Source organism: Pseudophryne corroboree, chromosome 3 (genome assembly GCF_028390025.1).
Source record: "Pseudophryne corroboree isolate aPseCor3 chromosome 3, aPseCor3.hap2, whole genome shotgun sequence".
In the NCBI taxonomy this organism is placed as follows: domain Eukaryota; kingdom Metazoa; phylum Chordata; class Amphibia; order Anura; family Myobatrachidae; genus Pseudophryne; species Pseudophryne corroboree.
In genome coordinates this window covers 387250549-387278346 of record NC_086446.1, presented here as the reverse complement: position 1 = coordinate 387278346, position 27798 = coordinate 387250549, and the positions used below count along the sequence as shown (strand labels likewise).

The window sequence follows — 27798 nt, the reverse complement described above, 5'->3', positions numbered from 1 at the left end:
ATTTAGAGAAACTCTGGAGAGCTCCTCTGTAATGCACCCTATCTCCTATGGGCACAAAATCTAACTAAAGTCTGGAGGAGGGGCATAGAGGGAGGAGCCAGTGCACACCCATACTAAAAGTTCTTTATAGTGCCCATGTCTCATGCGGAGCCCGTCTATACCCCATGGTCCTTACGGAGTCCCCAGCATCCTCTAGGACGTAAGAGGGGGAAAAAATAGTCCACTTTTGATCACGATTACTTCCGATAGGACCCAGACTGTTAAATCGGGCCCAGTTGTGCACCAGGACTTGGCTCATCTGTCTAGTCTCTGAGTAGTGGCTGAGACTGTAGAGGAAGGTGCTTCAGAATGTGTAGTTAACTCTTAGGCTGTGTAGACATTGGATATATTTCCGAGGTGGATCAGAACGATAGTCTAGTGCAGGCATGTCCAAACTGCGGCCCTCCAGCTGTTGTGAAACTACATATCCCAGCATGCCCTGACACAGTTTTGCTGTCAGAGAATGCTAAAGCTGTGTCGGCATGCTGGGATGTGTAGTTTCTCAACAGCTGGAGGGCCGCAGTTTGGACATGCCTGGTCTAGTGTATACCCCAATCGCATGTTGCTGCTAGCCGTCTCATCAGGTGCACTGCACGACCAATGGGATGAGCCTGGCAACGATGGCATGCAGGTGAATGTGGCCATGATAATATTTCGGTCGGCTGTACACACTGGATGATATCGGCTGTGTTTTTGGCCAGGAAACACATTGGGAGACATCCTACAAACAGAATCTGAGAACCGGAGTTGTCATAAGCCCCAAAATATCCTAACTTTTCCTATGATATAAATGTAAAGGTAACTTGAAGATTAGACACTACACATCCTTTATTTTTAAGCCATTATAATGTAACTATTCAAACTTTTTTCCTGTTTTCCCAATATGCTGAATGTGTAAAAGTGTTGGTTTAAAGTATGTGTTTTACAAATGAGATGATTTTGTTCTCCACTGTGTAACTGTAAAATTGTTTTGCAGGAAGAAGTTGGTGTGGAAACAGATGAAGAGCATAATGTGACTTTGCCAGATATTTGACACATGTAAAATCAGTGGGTTCTGCAAGGTTTTTATACTTCCATATTAACTATCTTTCATTGTACAAGACGTCAGAACACTGGTTACTAAATAGCTTTGTGTATAGTAGCATTTAAGCTTCAGTTGGTTTACACTCTATTGCATAGGTTTTCACACTCGGGGGTCAATCCAATTAGCTGCGATATCATCACGGCAGGCCGAATTCGCACAAAACTGCTCACTACCCCATAGAGGTCCGAGCAGTTTTGTGCAAATTGGGGCTGATTCAAGGCCGTGAAGGGTGCGAGATCAGGTGGCGTTGCCTGCGTTTAAACGCCGTTGCAACTGCACTACGCACCCTTCAGAGCTAATTGACCTGACCCCTTTGTTCTCAGGATCCCAAACATTTCATGTTTTCCAGGTCTCCTCATGGAATAGTAAGTGAAATTAGCTCAACCTGTGGATCATTTAAATTGTAAGTAATAAATACACTGTGCACCTGCTATGTAACCAGGAAAACAGGAACTGTTTGGGGTCCTGAGGACTGGGTTTTGATAAGCATGCTTATTGCAGTAGAGCAGTGCTTATGTAAAAAAAAAAAAAAAAAAAAAGACTTTCCCAATCTGTTATTGTGAGGATCAATGAGAACCAGAGATGATTCTATAGCAATAAGAAAATGCTGGTATTTGGTACATATATACAGTATTCTCCATTATGCTATTTCATTAGCTTTATGAATCTACAAGAACAATGGCTCTTTACTATAAAACACCATAAGAAACAGGCTTTGTAACATTGGATTGGACTACATTTTATGTCAACTAGCAGTGATGTGCAGCTGCGCAAGTCTCCACTTATTAGGGATAAAGTGGGGTGTAATTAAGAATCTGCACCTAGGAGCTTGCAAGGTGCTGAAGAAGTAGTTGGAAAATTGGCACCATGCTAACTGAAAATCCACCTTAGAACCTTACCAGGAGGGACAGAATGCTCTGCTTCTGGACTTTTCTCTTAATGTATGATTGCCAGCACCTGTGTTGGCAATCATACATTAAGAGGGGAGTCCATGAGAAGAGCATTCTGTCCCTCCTGGAGAGGGCCATGTTATTTTACTGTGATATTGGCAGTAGAGCAAATACTGTTTACGACTGCCAGAGGCCTAATATGGCATACTTGCCTACCTGACCCTCTCCATGAGGGAGAAAATGCTCTGTTCCTGGACTTTCCTGGTAATGAATGATTGAGCTAGCTAATTGATAAGAAAGGTGTTTCACCACAGGTGATGGCAATCATACATTACCAGGAAAGTCCAGGAACAGAGCATTTTCTCCCTCATGGAGAGGGTCAGGTAGGCAAGTATGGCATATGGGAGGTCTAAAAAAAAAAAGTTCCAAATTTGTCCATGAAATTACACAAACCATAGAAGGTGACAACGTTTAAGACTCAACAAAATAAACAATACTGTCTAGATATCTTGATTAATAACTTATATTTGCATATCGCATGTTGTGCATTCACTGCTGCTGGACCAATAGTGATCCCATATTCCTGTTCACAGGCCGTTAGCTACACTAGCCATCAAGCTGCGGTTAGTACTTGGAGAGGATATGAAATGACTGTACAATACTCCTTCTGTTTCCTGTTCTAAAACAATTGGCTACACTTCATTTCCATAAGACAAGCAAGCTCCAGCAATGAATATTTATGAAAGTGTGCAAACCATTATCTGATGTGAGAAGCATACTTACTGTCATTCTACTTTTCCACGCTTGAAGCATAATATGCCCAGTTTAATACAACGTGGAGACATATATTTTTTCCGATTCCCCCACTTGTGAAAATGCAGCTTAGAACTGCACTCGCAGGGTTATAGGTACATTCTCCCATATCGGCTTAGCCCACACAATGGCTCTTTACACTGTGTAGGGGACAAGTACATGGAGTTCTTATGTTGGGATGTTCTGCCAACCTCAAGAAGAACCAAAAATGTAATGAATATTTTTCATAAGTTTGTAGAAGCAGATACATTGTAAATAGTAGTATGTATAATATGGATATATAGACTAGGTATGTATAATTAAGCCAATGTTGTTATTAAAATACAGGTGTTACTTTACATGTTTTATTTTGGTGTGGGTTTCTTATGCACATGACAAGCTGGATGTCTGAAAATGTATGAACAAAGTTTGATCTGTAACCAAAACTAAACAAGCAAAGAACTGATTCTTAGGCTGGGTACACAGCCAGATATCATTTGTACAGGTGGTGAAAGTGATATTGGCTGGGCCATCGGCTCGTATGTACTCCAGATATGCCATAGACGTATCCGGTCATCCATGCAAATATTGTTACGTCTGCCCATGGATATGAACAACCTCCAACTGAACAATTTATTGACCACAAACACCATTTCTCTGACGTCCTAGTGGATGCTGGGAACTCCGTAAGGACCATGGGGAATAGCGGCTCCGCAGGAGACTGGGCACAAAAGTAAAGCTTTAGGACTACCTGGTGTGCACTGGCTCCTCCCCCTATGACCCTCCTCCAAGCCTGTTAGATTTTTGTGCCCGGCCGAGAAGGGTGCACACTAGGGGCTCTCCTGAGCTTCTTAGTGAAAGTTTAGTTTTAGGTTTTTTATTTTCAGTGAGACCTGCTGGCAACAGGCTCACTGCATCGAGGGACTAAGGGGAGAAGAAGCGAACCTGCCTGCTTGCAGCCAGCTTGGGCTTCTTAGGCTACTGGACACCATTAGCTCCAGAGGGACCGAACACAGGCCCAGCCTCGGAGCTCGGTCCCAGAGCCGCGCCGCCGGCCCCCTTAAAGAGCCAGAAGCAAGAAGAGGTCCGGAAAAATCGGCGGCAGAAGACATCAGTCTTCAACAAGGTAGCGCACAGCACTGCAGCTGTGCGCCATTGTTACTCAGGCACACTTCGGTCACTGAGGGTGCAGGGCGCTAGGGGGGGGCGCCCTGAGCAGCAATGTAAACACCTTGGCTGGCATAAATACACCACATATAACCCCCAGGGCTATATGGATGTATTTTAACCCCTGCCAGAACTCACCAAAAAGCGGGAGAAAAGGCCGCCGAGAAGGGGGCGGAGCCTATCTCCTCAGCACACGGGCGCCATTTTCCATCACAGCTCCGCTGGAAGGACGTCTCCCTGACTCTCCCCTGCAGTCCTGCACTACAGAAAAGGGTAAAAAAGAGAGGGGGGCACTAATTTGGCGCAGTTTTAATACTAACAGCAGCTATAAAGGGAAAAGCACATTTTATAGTGGTATTCCTGTCTATATATAGCGCTCTGGTGTATGCTGGCATACACTCCCTCTGTCTCCCCAAAGGGCTAGTGGGGTCCTGTCCTCGATCAGAGCATTCCCTGTGTGTGTGCGGTGTGTCGGTACGATTGTGTCGACATGTTTGAGGAGGAAAATGAGATGGAGGCGGAGCAATTGCCTATTATAGAGTTGTCACCCCCTAGGGAGTCGACACCTGAGTGGATGAGCTTATGGAAGGAATTGCGTGACAGTGTCAGCTCTTTACGACAGACAGTTGACGACATGAGACAGCCGGCTACTCAGCTTGTGCCTGTCCAGGGGTCTCAAACGCCATCAGGGGCTTTAAAACGCCCGTTACCTCAAATGGCAGACACAGACACGGATACTGACTCCAGTGTCGATGATGAGGAGACAAACGTGACTTCCACTAGGGCCACACGTTACATGATTGAAGCAATGAAAAATGTATTGCATATCTCTGATAATACAAGTACCACTAAAAAGGGTACAGGTTGAGTCTCCCTTATCCAAAATGCTTGGGACCAGAGGTATTTTGGATATGGGATTTTTCCGTATTTTGGAATAATTGCATACCATAGTGAGATATCATGGTGATGGGACCTAAATCTAAGCACAGAATGCATTTATGATACATATACACCTTATACACACAGCCTGAAGGTCATTTTAGCCAATATTTTTTATAACTTTGTGCATTAAACAAAGTGTGTCTACATTCACACAATTCATTTATGTTTCATATACACCTTATGCACACAGCCTGAAGGTCATTTAATACAATATTTTTAATAACTTTGTGTATTAAACAAAGTTTGTGTACATTGAGACATCAAAAAACAAAGGTTTCACTATCTCACTCTCACTCAAAAAAGTCCGTATTTCGGAATATTCCGTATTTCGGAATATATGGATATGGGATACTCAACCTGTATTATGTTTGGTGAGAAAAAACTGCCTGTAGTTTTTCCTGTATCCGAGGAATTAAATGAAGTGTGTGATGAGGCGTGGGTTTCCCCCGATAAAAAACTGATAATTCCTAAATGGTTATTGGCATCGTACCCTTTCCCGCCAGAGGATAGGGCACGTTGGGAAACACCCCCTAGGGTGGATAAAGCGCTCACACGCTTGTTTAAACAGGTAGCACTACCCTCTCCTGATACGGCCGCCCTAAAGGAACCTGCCGATAGAAAGCTGGAGAATATCCTAAAATGTATATACACTCACACGGGTGTTATACTGCGACCAGCAATCGCTTCAGCCTGGATGTGCAGTGCGGGCCTGGCGTGGTCGGATTCCCTGACTGAAAATATTGATACCCTAGATAGGGACAGTATATTACTGACTATAGCGCATTTGAAGGATGCATTTCTATATATGCGTGATGCACAGAGGGATATTTGCCGACTGGCATCAAGAGTTAGCGCGCTGTCCATTTCTGCAAGAAGAGGTTTATGGACGCGGCAGTGGTCAGGTGATGCGGATTCTAAAAGGCACATGGAAGTATTGCCTTATAAGGGGGAGGAGTTATTTGGGGTAGGTCTATCAGACCTGGTAGCCACGGCAACTGCTGGAAAATCCACATTTTTACCCCAGGTAGCTTCTCAACCTAAGAAGACGCCGTATTATCAGGCGCAGTCCTTTCGGCCCCATAAGGGCAAGCGGGCAAAAGGCGCCTCATTTCTGCCCCGTGGCAGAGGGAGAGGAAAAAGGCTGCAACAAACAGCCAGTTCCCAGGAACAAAAGCCCTCTCCCGCCTCCGCAAAGTCCTCAGCATGACGCTGGGGCTTTACAAGCGGACTCGGGCACGGTGGGGGCCCGTCTCAAGAAGTTCAGTGCGCAGTGGGCCCACTCGCAAGTGGACCCCTGGATCCTTCAGGTGGTATCTCAGGGGTACAAATTGGAATTCGAGACGTCTCCCCTCGCCGTTTTCTAAAGTCTGCTTTACCGACGTCTCCCTCAGACAGGGAGGCAGTATTGGAAGCCATTCACAAGCTGTATTCCCAGCAGGTGATAATCAAGGTACCCCTCCTACAACAGGGAAAGGGGTACTATTCCACACTATTTGTGGTACCGAAGCCGGACGGCTCGTGAGATCAATTTTAAACCTAAAATCCTTGAACACTTACATACAAAGGTTCAAATTCAAGATGGAGTCACTCAGAGCAGTGATTGCAAACCTGGAAGAAGGGGACTATATGGTGTCTCTGGACATAAAAGATGCTTACCTTCATGTCCCAATTTACCCTTCTCACCAAGGGTACCTCAGGTTTGTGGTACAGAACTGTCACTATCAGTTTCAGACGCTGCCGTTTGGATTGTCCACGGCACCCCGGGTCTTTACCAAGGTAATGGCCGAAATGATGATACTCCTTCGAAGGAAGGGAGTTTTAGTTATCCCTTACTTGGACGATCTCCTGATAAGGGCAAGATCCAGGGAACAGTTGGAAGTCGGGGTAGCACTATCTCAGATAGTGCTGCGCCAGCACGGTTGGATTCTCAATATTCCAAAATCGCAGCTGATCCCGACGACACGACTTCTATTCTTAGGGATGATCCTGGACACAGTCCAGAAAAAGGTGTTTCTCCCGGAGGAGAAAGCCAGGGAGTTATCCGAACTAGTCAGAAATCTCCTAAAACCAGGCCAAGTCTCAGTGCATCAATGCACAAGGGTCCTGGGAAAGATGGTGGCTTCTTACGAAGCAATCCCATTCGGCAGATTCCACGCAAGAACCTTCCAGTGGGATCTGCTAGACAAATGGTCCGGGTAGCATCTTCAGATGCATCAGCGGATAATCTTGTCACCAAGGACAAGGGTGTCTCTCCTGTGGTGGTTGCAGAGTGCTCATCTTCTAGAGGGCCGCAGATTCGGCATTCAGGACTGGGTCCTGGTGACCACGGATGCCAGCCTGAGAGGCTGGGGAGCAGTCACACAGGGAAGAAATTTCCAGGGCTTGTGGTCAAGCCTGGAGACATCACTTCACATAAATAGCCTGGAGCTAAGGGCCATCTACAATGCTCTAAGCCTAGCAAGACCTCTGCTTTAAGGTCAGCCGGTGCTGATCCAGTCAGACAACATCACGGCAGTCGCCCACGTAAACAGACAGGGCGGCACAAGAAGCAGGAGGGCAATGGCAGAAGTTGCAAGGATTCTTCGCTGGGCGGAAAATCATGTGATAGCACTGTCAGCAGTGTTCATTCCGGGAGTGGACAACTGGGAAGCAGACTTCCTCAGCAGACACGACCTCCACCCGGGAGAGTGGGGACTTCACCCAGAAGTCTTCCACATGATTGTGAACCGTTGGGGAAAACCAAAGGTGGACATGATGGCGTCCCGCCTCAACAAAAAACTAGACAGGTATTGCGCCAGGTCAAGGGACCCTCAGGCAATAGCTGTGGATGCTCTGGTAACACCGTGGGTGTACGTGTTCCCTCCTCTGCCTCTCATACCCAAGGTACTGAGAATCATAAGAAGGAGAGGAGTAAGGACTATACTCGTGGCTCCAGATTGGCCAAGTAGGACTTGGTACCCGGAACTTCAAGAGATGCTCACAGAGGACCCGTGGCCTCTACCTCTAAGAAGGGACCTGCTCCAGCAGGGACCCTGTCTGTTCCAAGACTTACCGCGGCTCCGTTTGACGGCATGGCGGTTGAACGCCGGATCCTGAAGGAAAAAAGCATTTCGGATGAAGTCATCCCTACCCTGATCAAAGCCAGGAAGGATGTAACCGTACAGCATTATCACCGTATTTGGCGTAAATATGTTGCGTGGTGCGAGGCCAGGAAGGCCCCTACAGAGGAATTTCAACTGGGTCGTTTCCTGCATTTCCTGCAAACAGGACTGTCTATGGGCCTAAAATTAGGGTCCATTAAGGTTCAAATTTCGGCCCTGTCTATTTTCTTCCAGAAAGAACTGGCTTCAGTTCCTGAAGTTCAGAAGTTTGTTAAGGGGGTACTGCATATACAGCCTCCTTTTGTGCCTCCAGTGGCACCTTGGGATCTCAATGTAGTTTTGGGGTTCCTAAAATCACATTGGTTTGAACCACTCACCACTGTGGACTTAAAATATCTCACATGGAAAGTGGTAATGCTGTTGGCCCTGGCTTCAGCCAGGCATGTCTCAGAATTGGCGGCTTTATCCTATAAAAGCCCTTACCTAATTTTTCATACGGACAGGGCAGAATTGAGGACTCGTCCTCAATTTCTCCCTAAGGTGGTTTCAGCGTTTCACTTGAACCAGCCTATTGTGGTACCTACGGCTACTAGGGACTTGGAGGACTCCAAGTTGCTGGACGTAGTCAGGGCCCTGAAAATATATGTTTCCAGGACGGCTGGAGTCAGAAAATCTGACTCGCTGTTTATCCTGTATGCACCCAACAAGCTGGGTGCTCCTGCTTCTAAGCAGACTATTGCTCGTTGGATTTGTAGTACAATTCAGCTTGCACATTCTGTGGCAGGCCTGCCACAGCCAAAATCTGTAAAAGCCCATTCCACAAGGAAGGTGGGCTCATCTTGGGCGGCTGCCCGAGGGGTCTCGGCTTTACAACTTTGCCGAGCAGCTACTTGGTCAGGGGCAAACACGTTTGCTAAATTCTACAAATTTGATACCCTGGCTGAGGAGGACCTGGAGTTCTCTCATTCGGTGCTGCAGAGTCATCCGCACTCTCCCGCCCGTTTGGGAGCTTTGGTATAATCCCCATGGTCCTTACGGAGTTCCCAGCATCCACTAGGACGTCAGAGAAAATAAGAATTTGCTTACCGATAATTCTATTTCTTGTAGTCCGTAGTGGATGCTGGGCGCCCATCCCAAGTGCGGATTGTCTGCAATACTTGTACATAGTTATTGTTACAAAAATCGGGTTATTATTGTTGTGAGCCATCTTTTCAGAGGCTCCTCTGTTATCATGCTGTTAACTGGGTTCAGATCACAGGTTGTACGGTGTGATTGGTGTGGCTGGTATGAGTCTTACCCGGGATTCAAAATCCTTCCTTATTGTGTACGCTCGTCCGGGCACAGTATCCTAACTGAGGCTTGGAGGAGGGTCATAGGGGGAGGAGCCAGTGCACACCAGGTAGTCCTAAAGCTTTACTTTTGTGCCCAGTCTCCTGCGGAGCCGCTATTCCCCATGGTCCTTACGGAGTTCCCAGCATCCACTACGGACTACGAGAAATAGAATTATCGGTAAGTAAATTCTTATTTTAATATGACATCACAAGTGGGCTGGTACATTCAAATGGGTCTTCTGGACAGACAGCGGTGTGTATACACAAGATTGTTTGTGCATAAACCTTACCAATCGTTAGGTCACCGGCAGGTATAGCTAAATGGGACTCCAGTTTCTATTTTTAACTGAAGGCATCACTTTACTGGTGTTTCCAGTTACAGAAATAGCCTGAAATGTAATGTCTGGTCAGGGTTTTCCAATGGCACAGTAACGTGTTCCCAATCTATTACCCATGCTTACGCAGAAACAAAGTATACTTTACCACACATCCGCTGCCTGTTTCATTGTATGTGCTAATGGCTGGAAAGCTAAAAACCCTCTCCCGGGAAGCCTGGATCCTTATACCCGTTTAAAAAAAAAAAAAATCAAGATAAACAACACATTTTTTGGAGTTTTTAGAGCATATTTATGATCATTAAACAAGTTTTTTTGCAGGTGAAAAAAAAACCCTGAAAATACAAATTTCCTCAGAAGCAAACCTTTAAACTGGAAACCTTAATTATAAATGAGCAGTGCAAATAGGATATCCACACAGAAATAAATATAAAAAGATCCAGCTTTTAAAATAGTAAATTTATCTACTCTGTAATCTGAGCTCAGAAGATAATTACTTATTCCACCTGACAACATATAAGCAACAAAACTGAAGCTGTCCATAATGAAATGGTACAAATTGCAGCCACTAGAAGGTGCTGTTCTATATTACTTGAAATGCTGCCCCTTAGGGTCTCTGTAACCAAATAAAGTGTGTGAGTTACAGTAACCGAGGACTCGAAAGACGCTACATTTATTTTCAATTATGGGGGCAGGCTACTGCCATTGCATACGTGAGGTACCTGACATCACCGGTAACAGAGACCCTGCTAAAGCTTCCCCAGTTGAGGTGTAAATGGCAGCATTCGTATGCTCTTAGAAAAACTAACAACATTTTAGGGGTGACCTTACCAAGGATCAATTAAAGTAACATTAACTAGTATAAAGGTACAGCCTTTCTTATTGCAACAATGGTATGCCTTACTGTCCAAAGTAAGCCATAAGAGTACACACTGAGACAAATGTATAGGTCCTGTAATGAAAAGAACAAAAAGATCTCATGCTCACAGAAACAGGTCAGTAGAAACATTAAGGGCTAATTTGTACGAGCAGTAAGGTTTCTCATTTAGGGAGAGATCAGACCTTTAAAGAGGACAAGTGAAGGTGCTGCCCATAGCAACAAACCAAATGCTATCATTTTATAGAATGTACTAGATAAATGACATCTAGAACCTGATTGGTTGTGCTTTTTATGAGGTTTGATAAATTGTGTTCCATTTGCAGAACATGTGAGCAAGCTACTCTGAATATCCCACATGCATTTAGAGACTATTGAGCTTGGATACATGTATGCCACAGATGAACAGTGGAAAAAGACGCAGATTAGCCTCAAATCGTTAATATTTATCATATATGTCTGATATTCTGGGGTTTGGGGCTAACCCTTAGTTTTCAGTGTAATTCATCTGTACATCGCATTCACTGACTGTTGACACAAACCCTTATTTCACTTTCTAAATTGATTATATGTTTCGGTGTCATGTTTTGCTTCCAAATAATGCCACATAATCTTGATATCTGGTTACAGGTGTGTCCTCATCTTTGCTCTGTGCGCTACAAGTAACGATACATATAACGCACGAGTGCTGCATGACTCTGTAGCACCTGAGTGTATTTTTATTGCATTTTTCCTGCAAATATGCGTCTTAGCCACAAAACAATAGGACGCACAAGCAGCTTCTGCTGATTAAAATGCTATGCAGCATGCCTATATTCTGTGTGTGACTGTATTTGCATACAAAATGCTATGCTTTTCCTGAAAAACACTAATGTGGCATTTTGGATTATGTTACAGCTGCAATTACACACAGAATATAGGCATGCAGCATATCATTTTAATCAGCAGAATCTATCTGCTTGTGCGTCCGCTTGCATTATTTTGTGATAGACGCTCGGCGCTACAGCAAGGCACAACTTGAAGAGCTGTTTAGTGTGAATTACAGCAAGGATGGAAGAAGACACATCTGTATGTACTTTGACTTAAGGGCCCTACACATTGCCGCCGAGCTGCCCGATGGCAGATACGGACGAGATCGTCCATATTGGCCTGCATGCACAGCCGACGGGGCACCAGCGATGAACGAGCGTGGGGCCGCGCATTGTTCATCGCTTGTGCCTCCACACTCAAAGATATGAACAGTATCTCGTTCATTAATGAACGAGATCGTTCATATCTTTGCGTGATATTGCCTAGTGTGTAGGGCCTATTAGAATGCTACTATAAACTATGGAGGGGGTGTCTGACTCTATACTTTAACCATATGAAGTGTGACTCCTAAAGCAACCAATGTGTTTATTCTTGTATGATTAAGAATGATTTAATCTCCCAAGACTCTAATGTATTTTGGATACCTTAACAGCCCATTGTCACTTAAGGTTACTGGAAGAGAACAATGTCATATAATTGGTAGCGAGAATGTGAAGCTTTAGAATATATGGCCAATGACAGTCTGTTTTGGCATCAGAGTAGCTATGCAATATTTTTAAAATACAGTTAATCCCAATTGTAATTCCATCAACATACACAGTCATCTGCTGTAACCTCCTTGCGGTCTTGGGCCTGTAACAGGTGAGGTGTGTCTCAGTACAGCGGTCTCTTCAGCTGGTGCAGGACACTCTGCACTATGTCATGAAGTGTCTGGGGAGAGAAGGAAATAAATTACTAACAACTTCCTGCAACAGTAGTGCACTGAAAAATCTGTCACCATATATTTTATTATTTATACAGTGCATATATATTACTCGGTGCTTTACAGAGATTTAATTTTACACTAGGGTTATTTGTTTTTGTTTGTCGGAAGCCAGTTCATTTACCAGAATGATTCAGATTGTGGGGAGAAAGCGGAGCATACGACTTAAGCCCATGCAAACAAGGGATTTTTGACCCTACCTGTAACACCCTTTTCTCAGAGTCCATGGGGAACACCGATCACTATGGGTATACATGCTTCCAGTTTAGAAACCAAGACAAGGAGAAGGAAGACCGGGATGCAGTTAAGTTCCCCACAGTCGGAATTGTGGCGGTCAAAATGCGGACGACGGAATCCTAACAGCAGTCAAAATAGTGATTTTTGTTTACTTGCGTAAAATCTTTTTCTCTGATTCTATCTGGGGGACGCTGCGCACTTACTAATGGGTTAGAGTGTGTGGGTTAGGAGTTTGGCACAGAACCAATAGAAAACTAACTCCTAACCCCTCCCATCTCCAGCCTCACCAACAAGCACCTCCGTTAACGTTTAGCCAAGCCTAAAGAGAAACAGAATTTAACCAATAAACCAGACAAATATACGGGAGGGATTGCAGCGTCTCCCAGATGGAATTAGAGAAAGAGATTTTACGGTAACTAAACAAAAATTCCTATTTCTCTTTCATCCATCTGGGGGACGCTGCGCACTTATTAATGGGATGTCCCAAAACAAGTTAGAGGAGGGAGATCCAGACGGCATAGCTGTCTGTAAAATTTGACTCCAAACCAAAAGTATGAAAATGGTAGAACTTTGTGAAGGTTTGCACGGACGACCAGCTCGCTGCTCTACACAACTGTTCGACAGATACACCCCCACAAACAGCCTAAGAGGCTCCAACAGCTCAAGTCGATTTTGGAAGATACATAGGCTTGTCGAGTAGCCTAAGTTACCCAACGAGCCACTGTGTTTTTAGAAGCCGCCCAACCCCATTTAGGTGCGTCAATCAAAACCAACAACATAGATGTACCACAAATAGATTCGGTACGAGACAAATGCGTAAAGCCCTAACAACATCCAATAAGGCTAAATGGTTATCCTCTCCGGAGGAAGAATGAGTAAACGCCGGAAGCACAATGTCCTGATTTAGGTGGAACGCTGACACAAGCTTCTGTCGTCATGAAAAACCAAGAAAGGGCCGCCAACTCAGACACGTATGGCCGAAGCAATGGGCAAAAGGAATACAACCTTGAGTGTGAGGAACCTTAATTCCACAGATTCCGATGGTTCAAGCAGAGATTTCTGAAGAGCTGTAAGAACTAAATTTAAGTCCCAGGGAGGAACCGGGGGAACAAATGGCGGTTGAAACCGTAGCACTCCCTGAAGAAACTTCTGGACCTCTGGAATGAGAGCCAATCTTTTCTGAAAAAGCACAGATAAAGCGGAAACTTGCCTGTTATGGGAGGAAAGCCGTAGTCCTTTAGTGAGACCATCCTGAAGGGAAAGACAACAGGCAAGGTACTCTAAATAGGTCTAGTGCCAACCCGTGTTTAATCTCAGGGTGTGGTGTATTTACATTGCTTGGTGTGAGAAATTCCAGAAGTTACTGGCTTCCTAGCCTGGAGCATCGTTTTCACGACTGGCCAAGATAATCCTTTTGCTCTTAAAATGCTGGATTCAAGAACCATGCCGTCAAAGCCAGTCGGTTTAAATTGAGGTGGCGACACGGTCCTTGGAGAAGAAGATCTGGTCGCAGAGGTAGATTGAAAGGTTCCTGGACTACCATGCTGCACAGAAGTGTGTAACACTGACGACGCAGCCAATTAGGACCTACAAGAATGACTGGCAGACCTTCTCGCCGAATGCGTTGAAGTAGGTGTGGAATTAGGGAAATCGGCAGAAACGCATATCCCCGTTGAAACTGCCGTGGAGCTGTCAAGGCATCGATTAGTGTTGCCTGAGGATCTTGAGTACGCGACCCGTATTGAGGGAGCTTCTTATTGGGACGAGTCTGGTATTCCCCACAGAGACACTAGAGCAAGAAACACCTCCTGGTGAAGCTCCCACTCTCACCGGTGAACTGTGTGACTGCTTAAGAAGTCTGCTCCCCAATTTTTGACTCCCGGAATGTGAATCGCGGAGATGGCCGGAACCCAATGCTCTGCCCACCTGAGAATGAGATACCTCTTTCATGGTGTTCCAACTTCGAGTTCCTCCCTGTCTATGTAAGCCACCGCCGTGGCGTTGTCGGACTAAATATGCACTGGATGACCCTGGACCATGGTATGTATTTGAATGAGCATACCGGATCGCTCTCAATTCGAAAATGTTGATCCGTAACGTCGATTCTTGGGTCAAGAGTCCCTGAAAGTGATGAGTTTGAAACACTGCTCCCGAGCTCGTGAGGCTGGCGTGCGTGATGACCAACATCCAAGACCAAATAGTGAACGGAGCTCCCTTGGTCAGATTGTGGCTGTGAATCCACCAGTGGAGAGATTGACCAACAAACGGAACAATTGCGAGTACAGGCGAGGGCCCATCCAAGTCCAACAGCTGAGAATTTGAGGGGCTTGAAGGGGTCAGGCATGAAATCTGGCATATGGCACTGCCTCGAAGGTTGTCACCATCTTGTCTAACACCTGCATGCATCTGAGAACTGAGACTATCTGTAATTGTAACAGTACTCGAATTCTGGATCGTAGGTCCTGAACCTTGTCCTGAGGAAGAAAAACTTTCTGGCTCTTTGTGTTTCTAGGACTCTTATTCGACACCATCTTCTGGGAAGGAAGCAGGGACGATTTTGGAAAATGTATCCACCCAAATGACTGCAAGGTGTCTATTGTGAGCTGCAAGTGCTGGTGAAGAATAGTCGCTGATGGAGCCTTGATTAACAGATCGTCCAAGTAGGCAGTAATGTTGAGTCCCTTATACCTCAGTACCACCTGAGTACGAAAGGACCAAAACCTCGTGGGTTTCGGTTTTTGAGGGGCAACGGGAAGATAAAGACTCTTGCCTCTTTGTTAGTTCCGAGCCAAAAAAAAAAAAACTCTCCTTCAACGGGCACAGCTGTTAAAACGAGTTTTATGGTAAGAACTTACCTTTGTTAAAACTCTTTCTGCGAGGTACACTGGACTCCACAAGGATTGGACAATGGGGTGTAGAGTAGGATCTTGATCCGAGGCACCAACAGACTCAAAGCTTTGACTGTTCCCAGAATGCACAGCGCCGCCTCCTATATCACCCCGCCTCCCAGCACAGGAGCTCAGTTTTTAGTTAACCAGCCCAATGCAGTAGCAGGAAAAGAGACGACAACGGTTAGTAGCCACATACACCACACTCTCACCACAAGAGAAGTGTCAGTGGCTAATGCCATACCAACCCAAAGAAGCTAAGTGCGTCATGATGGGTGCCTTGTGGAGCCCAGTGTACCTAGCAGAAAGAGTTTTAACAAAGGTAAGTTCTTACCATAAAACTCGTTTTCAGCTGCGGGGTACACTGAGCTCCACAAGGATTGGACAATGGGGATGTCTTAAAGCAGTTCCTTATGGGAGGGGACGCACTGTAGCGGGCACAAGAACCCGGCGTTCAAAGGAAGCGGCAGTATTGAAGGCATAGAACCTTATGAACGTGTTCACGGAAGACCACGTAGCCGCCTTGCACAATTGTTCAAGGGTCGCACCACGTTGGGCCGCCCAAGAAGGTCCAACAGACCGAGTAGAATGGGCCTTAATGTGATCAGGAGCAGAGAGACCAGCCTTCACATAAGCATGTGCAATCACCATTCTAATCCATCTGGCCAGCCACGTTTGTGAAATCCAAACAAAACAAATAGAGAATCAGATTTTCGAATAGAAGTAGTTCTCTTCACATAGATACGGAGAGCCCGTACCACATCCAAAGACTGCTCTTTGGGAGACAAATCAGGAGAGACAAAGGCCGGAACCACAATCTCCTGATTAAGGTGGAACGAAGAAACCACCTTAGGTAAATATCTGGGACGAGTCCTAAGAACCGCCCGGTCACGGTGAAAAATCAGATATAGGGAACTACTAGACAAGGCACCCAGATCCGACACTCTTCTAGCAGAGGCAATAGCCAGCAAGAACACCACCTTAAAGGAAAGCCACTTAAGGTCAGCTGAACCCAGGGGTTCAAATGGAGGTTCCTGCAACGCCTCCAAAACCACTGACAAGTCCCAAGGAGCCACAGGCGGGACATAGGGAGGTTGGATACGCAACACACCCTGAGTGAAAGTATGAACATCAGGCAAAGTCGTAATTTTTCTCTGAAACCACACCGACAAGGCAGAAATATGAACCTTGAGGGAGGCCAGACACAGGCCTAAGTCCAGGCCCTGCTGAAGAAAAGCCAAAAGCTTGGCTGTACTAAACTTGGAAGCGTCATAATTGTTAGATGCGCACCAAACAAAGTAGGAATGCCAGACCCTATGGTAAATCCGAGCAGAGGCCGGTTTCCGGGCCCGCAACATAGTTTTAATGACCTCTTCAGAAAAACCCTTAGCCCTCAAGACGGAAGCTTCAAGAGCCACACCGTCAAAGACAGCCGGGCTAGGTCCTGGTAGACACAGGGGCCCTGAACGAGGAGGTCTGGGCGTTGTGGTAGTAGAATTGGACGCTCTGACGACAGGCCCTGCAGGTCTGAGAACCAGTGCCGTCTGGGCCACGCCGGAGCTATGAGAAGCAGATTTCCTTTTTCTTGCTTGAACTTCCGAATTACCGTGGGCAGGAGGGACACCGGAGGGAACACGTACGGCAGCCGAAACCTCCACGGCACCGCTAGCGCATCCACGAATGCGGCTTGTGGATCCCTCTTCCTTGCTCCGAAGACCGGAACCTTGTGATTGTGTCGAGACACCATCAGATCCACATCTGGGAGACCCCACTTTTCCACGAGGAGTTGAAACACTTCTGGATGGAGGCCCCACTCACCGGCATGCACGTCCTGACGACTGAGAAAGTCCGCTTCCCAATTCAGGACTCCCGGAATGAATATTGCTGGTAGATGGCGTTCCGCCCAACGTAGAATCCGTGATACTTCCTTAAATCGCCAAACGGCTTCGAGTGCCGCCTTGATGATTTATGTAAGCCACTGTGGTGGCGTTGTCCGACTGTACTTGAACAGGACGGTTCTGTGCTGGAAATGGCGCCCTGGGGGAGGGGCTTCAGGTCTAAGCCTTATCCCCTCTGCTGGCAAAACCACAGGGTACTGTGGGCGATATAAAAACCGATTTAGAGGGAAAACCTGACCTGCGCCCATGCCCTGGTGATCTAGTGGGATCGCCTGTACTGCCACAGTGTCCACTGCCAGCGCGAGCGGCCCGCCTCCCACTGACCGCGCCGAATCACGATAAAGACCGGGTCCCGCAAGCGGGGGCCACGCGATCCTGGAGAGCCCCAGCCGTGTGTGTCTAACGTGAAAAAAAAACGGAGCCTCCGCTGTAGGTACCCGGCAACCAGAGCTCGGGAGTGTACAGCGCCGCTGGGGAGAGCTGGACCTGCAGCAGTGAATGTCACAAGACATTTATCACCGCTGCTGCCCTTGAAGTCTTCACTTTTTACTTCATAAAAAGCTCTTCTTAGGGCTGCCTGAAGCAGCCCCTCTGTTAAGTGCCTGCTTACTGCAGCACCAACTTACAAAACTGAGCTCCTGTGCTGGGAGGCGGGGTGATATAGGAGGCGGCGCTGTGCATTCTGGGAACAGTCAAAGCTTTGAGCCTGTTGGTGCCTCGGATCAAGATCCTATTCTACACCCCATTGTCCAATCCTTGTGGAGCCCAGTGTATCCCGCAGCAGAAAGTTTGTTTTGAATCGGAGTCAGCGTTCCAAACCTGAAGCCAGAGAGATCTTCTTGCCATGGCAGATACACGTGACTGGAGCGCAGTAGTCCAGCAAGGCTTCTCCTACATAAGTCAGAGCTTTAGAAATCTGTTCTGCTAATTGAATAGCTTCCGATGGATCGTCAGATTGCATTCCAGACACCACTTATGCTAGCCAGTCATCCAGGGCCTAAAGCACCAGCGCGGATTGGCCGTAGAGAAATACCTGATAAGGCAAACATAGATTTAAGAATTGCCTCTATTTTTCTATCTTTAAGATCCTTCAAGGTAACCGATTGTATGGAGGGAATAACCGTTGCCTTCGCCAAGTGTGTAATAGGGGCATCTACCTTTGAGGCTGTTTCCCAAAATTGTGTGTCCTCCTCCATAAATGGATACAGAAATCTCAATTTCTTAGGGGCCTGGAAAACAGAGTCTGGTTTAAGCCAGGGCTCCTTCAAAATATCCGCAAATTGTGAATAAGAAGGGAAGACAGCCACTTGTCGTTTCTGCCTTTTGAAAAAGGCTGTTGAAGTTTCCACCACTGCCGTATCCTGGAGATTAAGAGTTTGACGAATGGCTTCTATCAGTAATCTGACACCTGAGCTCGTAGAGAGCTCCTCCTCTTCCCTAGCAGAAGCATCCTCCCACTCCGGGTCTACTTCACCTTCCTCTAAGGGAGAGGCTACAGAATCTAACTCCTCCCCTGGAAAAGTTACAGCGGGTAATGGCTCTAGAATTACCTGCAGTCACTATCTTGTTCAAGGACTGAGCTAAATCAGAGAGACACCTGCACATATTTTTTGCCTACAGTGGCTCCTCGGGAGTCTGAGTACCCGATTTGGACTGACGCAAATATGATATGGCATCGGCCATGTTTTTGGCCCACAGAGGCATAGACTGATCTGCAGAACCTCCCTGCTGGTCCAATACCGGTGATCCAGAGCACGTAGTACAGAGAGTACCCGCATCCGTCCTACCTTTTGAAAGCTTGGAACCACATTGTGAACACGCAAAATAAACAACCGAGCCAGCTTTCCCTTTTGCCGACTTGTCCGGTTTATTGGCCATATTACTATTCTTACCAGTGGTCCAATAATAAAATAAAAAATCTGCACAACAGACTAAGGTAAAACTCATCTAATAATGTGCCCTAAAAATTATATACGCCTCCTGTGTGAATAACAGGGTGAGGTATCTACTATGAGTGAACCCCACTATTAGTAAGGAGTGTATCACTAAATTATAGGCTCTGCAAATATAGAAAGGGCAGCCAAAATAAACACTGATAATAATAGTACTTGCTGTTGTCTGGTCACCGTCTGTAAGAAAACAGAGTGAGAATGTGTGTGTGTGTGCGCGCAGCATCCCCTGTACTGGAGCCCCTCCAGCGTGTAGAAGATGGCACCCAAGACCTCACACAGTAAGTGGGCGGATGTGCGTGCGGGACTAGCAAGGTGGGAAGTGTCTTCTTCCCCTTCAGGTTCACCGCCGCGTCTGTTGGAAAATGACCTTCAGTAGAAGGACTGTCTACAGCTGAGAGACCGTGGCTCCCCTTCTGGAAAAGTACCGCGACGCGACCTGTCACTGACTGTCTGGTGGGCAGCGGGAAGGAATTAACCTCCTTTCACTCCCGCTCTGCTTGTACACAAACCCGCTGTCCTGTTGAAAGGCAGCAGTAAAAGTAACAGTGCCTCCGCATACTACAGAGCGCCACAGCTTACCCCCAAGGGAAGGAAGATATAAGGAACACTGAAAATAAATGTCTCCACATACTATATACATATACACACACGCACCACAACAGAAAGAACAGCGCAATGCTGCCAAGGCAGATTGTGGCTGTCCTACCTTAACAGTGCCTTCTCAGATCCTATCCGGATAGAGAGCCCCAATGATCTGAGTATGGTGGCATATTAGAGTGGGAAATACGACTTACTCTAAGCTAACCCCACTCTAGTTGTACCTGCTACCTGTATACAGGGACTAAGTACCTCAAATAAAACAACAAAAAAAGCTATAGGCATATATGTCTGTATTCCACAGGCACAAAACTAAAACTGAGGTGCTTGTTGGTCAGGCTGGAGGGGGGAGGAGTTAGTTTTCTGTAGGTTCTGTGCCAAACTCCTAACCTACACACTCTAACCCATTAGTAAGTGCGCAGCGTCCCCCAGATGGATGAAAGAGAAATGGCCAGTATTCCCACTAGGGTGGTGGTCCACGCGATCAGCTGAGGGGGAACATAATAGTGTGTCCCACAGTGTGGCAAACCTGCAAGGGGACACACTGTGCTCGATGTCGGGAAATCATACTGAATCCGGAAGACCAACGTGCGCGCGCACACACACAAATCAAACAAACATACATAGTGAAATAAAATTTGATGAATATATGAGCACGTTGCGGACTTACTGTGGAGGCGCTGCCCAAGAAGCGCACACAACCCTGGTGGAATGAGCACAAATGGAGGCCGGGAGCGGACAATTAGCCAAGAAGTACACCTGTCGAATAATCCAACATAGGCACCGGCCAAGGTCTGTTTAGTGGCCAGCCAGCCCCGTGGAAATCAGATTTGCGAAAGTCTACATAAATTCTATCTACATAAATCCAGAAGGCCTGCACAACATCTAATAGGCCCTACACACTGGCCGACATCAGTCAAAGATATGAACGAGATACCGGAGTGTGGAGGCTCCAGCGATGAACGATGCGCGGCCCCGTGCTCGTTCAACGCTGGTCCCCTGTTGGCTGTACATGCAGGCCAATATGGACGATCTCGTCCATATTTGCCTGCACTTCAATGGAGCCGGGTGACGGGGGGAGTGAAGAAACTTCACTCCCCCCCGTCACTGCCCCTAAGCCACCGGGTCGCCTGTCGGCCATATCCGCCGTCGGGCAGCTCAGCGGCGGATCGGCCAATGTGTAGGGCCCATAAGAAAGCCTGCTCCAGAGAAGCAGCAGGCGCCTGAAAGGATGGAACCACAGTCTACTCATTGATGTGGAACCGGGATATGACCGGCTATGTTATATATCATTTGAAAGCCCACAAGGAGAGATTTACAATTACTCTAACTCAATTAGGGACAATTCAAAAAAATGTTAATAGCAAATTTTTTTGTTATTTGCAGCTTTAAAGGCATAAATCCAGCCTAAGATTTGGGAGGTTTCTGTACACCCATGGTATTTATCATAACTAATTCCATTACACGCTGAAGCAGTCAGTTTAAAACCTGTGTTGATTTGGTGTGGGATAACTATTATATTACTTGAAACTTAAATGTAAAATATAGAATACTCTATACTGGGGTATTTTTCTAAAGGTTCTCCTATTTGAAGGTTTACATAATGTCAAATGAGGATTGTCACAATAAGAGCTTTCAGTACCATGCCTGACATGTGATTTATTTTTTCTTTATTGTGACGTGATGCAGTGTAACTCAGTGTCATTGAAAGAGGAAGGAAACCGATAAGGGAATGGCGCTACAAAGTGTAACGCCTTTACACCAGGGGATGATGAATGAAGCTCGGTGATGCAATGTGCTAAAACAGAAGGAATTCATTGACTGAATGGGATGGGTGTAGTGTTATTTGGGAGTTACAATGACATAAAGTAGTATTATTAGTATGTATGATTTTAAAGGTTACAAATGCATGTTTTCTTTGCTTTATTTATTTAAGGTACCTGTGTGCATGCATGACCGAGTCCTGCACAGCTGATGGGTCTCATCTGGCAATACTACTCAAAGTCTACCTAGGCTATAGACAGCACCATCAACTATTTACTGCAAAGTTATATTACCACTATAATGACAAAGTACAGGCCATTCAGATGGAGAGATAACAGTTACAGCTTCTCTATAGAAATAACTAAAGAGTTATATAAAATTCTGAGGTTAAAGATGACTGCATACCTGAGGCTTACAGTGCTCCTCTATCCAGCTGAAGACACAAGCTGACAACTCCTGGAAACTGTTCACAGAAATGGAGGCATTGAAGGTCTGAAACAAAGAGTCCATGATGCCTTCAAACACACTGAATTTCACCTGGTCGGGGACATGGTCAGTCCCTTCATGTGGGTTATTATGATGAGCTTTAACAATCTGTTCATAATTTCTGTAAAATAAAAGGTTTTTATTCAGACTCCATTTCCATATAGTACAACTGAGTTTCTGTAAGTTACATTGCACACAGAACAGCTATTATTTCTTTTACAAGTTCGGTTTAGCTATTTGGCAGCCTTCAATGTCCTGCAAGTTACAACTGCACTTATGGGGGTATATTCAATTGCAGTCGAAATTTGCCGTCTGTCAAAGACCGCATTTTGAGACTTTTTTGGGTCGGAAGGGGTTCCGACCTAATCAATACACCCCAAAATTATCCGACAAGTTGGGAATTCCGACTTGTCGGAAAGCACGTGGATTGGCGGAATAGCCGCCGATCCGCATGCTTCTGCCGGAAACAGGGACAAATCTGACAGGTTTTGGCCCCCTTTCCAACCATCTCAATCAGACTTTAAAAACAGTCGGATTGAGATAAGGGACCTGACAGGAGGAGACGGGGAGAGCAGTGGTACGACGGGGGAGCTCAACGGCTACAGCGCAGTAGGAGGATGGGGCAGTGTCCGCCCAGCACCAGCAAGCGAGGTCCTGCTTGCTGGAGCCGGGTGGACGCTGCCGTGCGGTCTAGCGGCGGTGCTACATCCTCCTGTTATGGCGCTACACTCCTGTAGCCGCTGCTCTCATCCGTCCCCCCGCAGCTCTCCCCGTCTCCTCCTCTCAGGTCCCTCATCTCAATCCGACTGTTTTTAAAGTCGGATTGAGATGGTCAGGAATGGCCAAATCCTGTCTGATTTAGCAGTTGATTGAATAGCCCTTAACGGATCCATTCCGACAAATGCATGTCGGAATGGATCCGGCTGTGATGGAATATACCCCATGGTCTACAAATACGACAAGGATAGCCCTAGCAACATTGCACCTGCAGGGTTAAAGATGGTAATACATTGTATCAAAAATATAGTCTTTATCATTTCATTTATTCTTAAGCTGGGTACAAACTGGAGGGATGTGTACCCAGACAATATGCCAGCCAACATAACTTATCCGTGGTACACATCAGCACGATGTAATAAAGGACGGCCTTCATTATACTGTACGGCGTCACATGTGATATTGGCCGTGCAGCATGGCTGACAACACGTGACCGTAGGAGCGCGCAGATTGGCTGTACACACTGAACGATCCGACTGACATAGTGGGCTGATATCGCTCTAGTATGTACACAGCTTTAAAGTGCAATGTTTGCATACACGCAGTGGAGGTGTTAATTGCACTTTGTAGATAAATGTGGCATGGTCATGCATATAGTCCAGCCTACATTTGTTGCCTAACCAAGTTAATTTTCATTATTTTCCACAAGACATGCCTATATTTAATTAGAATACTGGCATATTTTTATGTAAAATTCTTCAAGAAAAAAACAGCTAGTGGGAAAAAGAAAAGTCTGTGTATTGCTCGTTCTCACATGCATTAGCAATACCAATATGGGGCTGGGTGTAATGACGCCCAAGATTGCAGGTGGTGCGAGATGCCTGCCTATCTCTGATGGGTTTTTTAAAGGGGCAATCACTAACAAGGCACGATTTTGCCTCTTAACGGATTGCTCCTTTAAAAAAAAAAAGTCAGATCGCCCAGCATCTCGCACCTCTGAATCTCTGGCATCATTATATCTGGCCCATGGTCTGATTTACTCTTGCTCTGAGTTATAAGCTCCAGGAACAACAGTACAAGTTTCCTAATCCTACACTATGCTGTTATGTCTGGAGCACATCTCCACTCCCCTTCCTTCATACTAGTACAAAGTTAGGTACAAGCCCACAGGGTTATGGTCATTCCACTATGCCCTGAAATTCACAGACTACTGAATAAATGCCATCAGCCAATAGTGCCAATGCACCAGCTGAATTGATAAGAGGCAGCTGGAGTGTACAGTTGTCCAATTGGCTACATTACAGACAAATAAGGCATAGACTGCAACCTGTCAGAAAGTGATTAAGAAATCAACAGTAACAATTTGTATTACAATTATTAGCTCTTCCTTCAACAATCTCTCAGCATTTACACATGACTAAAAACAAGAGTTGTATCATGTATGTCACCTGCTGGAGAAAGGGGTCTATGTAGCAGTGTGGAAAAGATTATTTTGGATTTTTATTTTTTTTCAAAGCTTACGATTTCATGATCTTCAAGGCCATGACCTCTTTACGCAGGGTAGAAACTTCCTCCTCATGTTTTTTCTTCTCCTTGTGCAGGAATTGAATATAGTCTATGGCTGTGGGAAAGATTCATAGCAATGTTAGACAGAAGTCAACTTATTGGCATACAGGACTGGGGATAGATGACTTTGCTAGAACGTACAGCGACGCTGCTAAATGTATATACAGTGCAGGCTGCAAGTGTAGGTTATGCCACACTGCTGGAGGGCATTGGGCTGGTGGTTTTTAGTCTCTTGTAGTTGGAATACCCTCTGTGCTATGTGCCGACAACTGCACAGAATCTTATAGACAGCATATACACATGTGAATGGAGCCACTAAGGGGCTGATACAGTGAAAACAGTGAAGTTGCCCAGATTTAGCAGGTACACTCTAAAAAAAAAATCATAGGTAGAAACGGATTGGCTGCAATCTGCAACTTCTCCACTGGTCCACTATTCTTTTCACTGCTAGATGCATGAACCTGTAAGTGCCTCATCAATAGCTGGCCACGAAGGGCCTCTGATATCAGAAAATTCTTCACCATGTGTACTGGGGGTATGCAGTTAAAATGCCGGCTAACAGGATCCCGGCGTTCAGGAAATAGATGTTTGAATCCCAACAGCAGGCATTTTTACGGTTGGCTGGAACACAGATAAACCCCCTTCCCATAATTCCCACTCAGTTGGTGGATCAACACCACCAATCGAGTGGGAATAGAACCTGTGGCGAGCAAAGCATGCCACTGGGCCCGAAGTGTAGTAGCGAGCCCACGAGGGGATTCGCTGACTGCATTCCGGTAGACGGAATACTGCTGTCTGTATACTGACAGCCGGCATCCCGTCTTCCGGTATATCATACCGGATTCGTGCTGGGGACCGGTTCACTTCAAGGGATGAGATACAAGTAGATAAAAAAGAAAGAATTACAAAAAAAAGGAAGACAGTGATCATGCTTTTCATAAGGGTTTTGAATTGCACATATTGTGAATACGTTTTACCCATTTTGTTTCCATTGTCAAAAACCGGCTTCATTCACCAGAGTAAGCAAAAGGCAGCTCAGATACTGATACGACTATGGATACCAGCTCTAAATTAAAAATACTTTGGGGGTAATTCCAAGTTGATCGCAGCAGGATTTTTTTTTAGCAGTTGGGCAAAACCATGTGCACTGCAGGGGGGGCAGATATAACATGTGCAGACAGAGTTAGATTTGGGTGGGTTATTTTATTTCTGTGCAGAGTAAATACTGGCTGCTTTATTTTTACACTGCAAATTAGATTGCAGATTGAACACACCACACCCAAATCTAACTCTCTCTGCACATGTTAAATCTGCCTCCCCTGCAGTGCACATGGTTTTGCCCAACTGCTAAAAAAAAATCCTGCTGCGATCAACTTGGAATTATCCCCTTTGAACGATCTTTTGTTGTTTTGCAGGTCCGCTTGGAAATGTGTATGTGGTAGAACTATAGGTTGAATGTCCTGCCTACTAAAAACACCAAAAACTCTTTAAGTGCTTTATGTTTTAAACAATGGAAGTGGGGGAACATAAGAATTTGATATAACTGTGGTCTTTAATCCCTCTGGAAGTATTTGCCACTTGCAATGATACTGTAAGTGGAGAGAACGATCTGCATCCCCGTGAAACAGGGAAGTTACCTTCTCTTCTTCTTGGATCTCATTTTAAAATGAGGCATTTCCAGCTAAGCCGGTCAGAAAATGGAAACGATGAAATCCCCTCCCCCAGAAACCAGCATCTTGATGCACAAATCCATGCTCTGCATTTGCAAACACCTCTGTGACATCACAAGTCTTGTCCACCACATAATATGCATTTTTCTTAGGGTTCTATAGGGGAGGCAATCAATTTGCCAGCAGTCAGGATATGCGTTTTCCTCATCACTCCCAGAAAACGGTCAGTTGCCACCCACATCCGCCTCCTGCTGCCAATCCTCTTGCGCTTGCCGCTGCGATCACTTCCTTCGCTGTTCTGGTCGCTGTCTGGTGACGGCCGTCTCAGGCAACGACATGCCTGCGCATTGCCGCCGGCGCGCATGTGCAGTTGTGACCCCCTAAGTGCCTGGCATCTCGCCATCCTATTCCAGTGGAATAATATTTAAAGTGGGAGACTACCCCTCTTATCGATTCTTTTGTGACACGTTTAGGCAAAACATCCACTTTGCCGGCCACTACAGTTTCATTAAAAGAAACTACAGATAGTTGAATTGAAACTTGCCTCAAGTCTATCTATTCCCTAACAGGTGCTGTTAACAGGCCCACAATTGCAGCTTCATGGGCAGCTAAAGCCACTGAACACTGGTCACAAGCAGTGGAGGAGGAAATTTCCTCTGATCTCTCACAAAAAAGGTATGTCCTACTTGTCTCTCTTACATAAGCAAGGCGCTTTCTGATGCTGGATTTTTGGCAGCCAAGGTGTCTGCTACTGCAGTGCTCGCACGCTCTATTTGGCTCCGGTCCTCGAAGGCTGACATGGATTCCAAGAAAACCCTAGAATTTCTACCCTTCACAGGAGAGGTTTTGTTTGGAGCAGATTCAGACAAGATTGTTGCTTTCCTAGCTGCTGCGAAGACGGCCTTCCTACCTTCAGCTCTTACTCCTCGCCCTAGGACTTCCAATTTTCATTCCTTTTGCCCACAAAGCAAAAAGGACAAGCGTTTCTTAGACAAACGTCCACCACAAAGGTTACTAGACATAAGGCTAAGCAAGCCTGAGCTGCACACCAGTCCCAAGACAAACCTGAAAAACCCGCAGCCTGATGGGGTGGGCCTCCCCCTGGGGGATCCCAGGGTGCAAGGCCGACTTCTTCATGCATGCCTGGAACCTGATCACTTTAGACGCCTGGATGCAAGAAGTGGTCTCTCGCGGGTGCGCAGTCTCTTTCAAAGGACGCCCCCCTCAACTGTGCAAAATAATTGGTCTTCCTTCAGATCTGGCAAAGGCTCTGATACTGAAAAAGGTCGTTTTATCCCTCCTGCAATCAGGGGTGATAGTACCGGTTCCTCAGTCTCAATGCGGAAGGGGCTACTATGCATATCCCTATGGTTGATTCTATATCGGAGTGGGAGAAGGGAACTTCTGATGTACCTAGGGGAGGAGACACGTCACCAGGGGGAGGAGCTACGGCCGCACAGGGTACCCGAATAGTACCCTCGCGGGCTCGCTTTGCTCGCCACCTGATTACTGGCGTGGATAGTAGAGGAACTATCCCGCTGGCCTTGCTCCTCCCCCTTGTTTCGTGGCTCCTCCCCCTGACGGAAAAGGTCCCTTAGCCCACTTGGATCTAGCATCAACCATATCCCTATTGCTCCTTCTCATCAACTTTTCTACATCATCGCGGATTGCTC

General features: G+C 46.1%; 2 protein-coding genes across 7 annotated transcripts in view; one reads left to right on the top strand and one right to left on the bottom strand.

The window, feature by feature from the left end:
- PSMC3IP (PSMC3 interacting protein) overlaps positions 1-22325 on the top strand; it is a 101838-nt gene extending 79513 nt beyond the window's left edge. The window contains exons 8-9 of one of the 5 annotated variants that reach the window (XM_063960029.1): positions 1016-1086; positions 21859-22325. In XM_063960029.1, the coding sequence (XP_063816099.1) occupies positions 1016-1072 (57 nt within the window). In that variant the 3' untranslated portion in view covers positions 1073-1086; positions 21859-22325. Of the gene's footprint in view, positions 1-1015; positions 3165-21858 lie in introns of those variants that run through there. The other 4 variants (XM_063960027.1, XM_063960030.1, XM_063960028.1 and 1 more) reach the window with 4 other exon arrangements.
- The window catches only part of MLX (MAX dimerization protein MLX), a 41747-nt gene continuing 25602 nt past the window's right edge, over positions 11654-27798 (bottom strand). For both annotated transcript variants that reach the window (XM_063960024.1, XM_063960026.1), the window contains exons 6-8: positions 24411-24510; positions 22092-22293; positions 11654-12298 (exon numbers count right to left, since the gene is read on the bottom strand). In XM_063960024.1, coding sequence (XP_063816094.1) covers positions 12242-12298; positions 22092-22293; positions 24411-24510 — 359 coding nt within the window. In that variant the 3' untranslated portion in view covers positions 11654-12241. The remainder of the gene's footprint in view (positions 12299-22091; positions 22294-24410; positions 24511-27798) is intronic.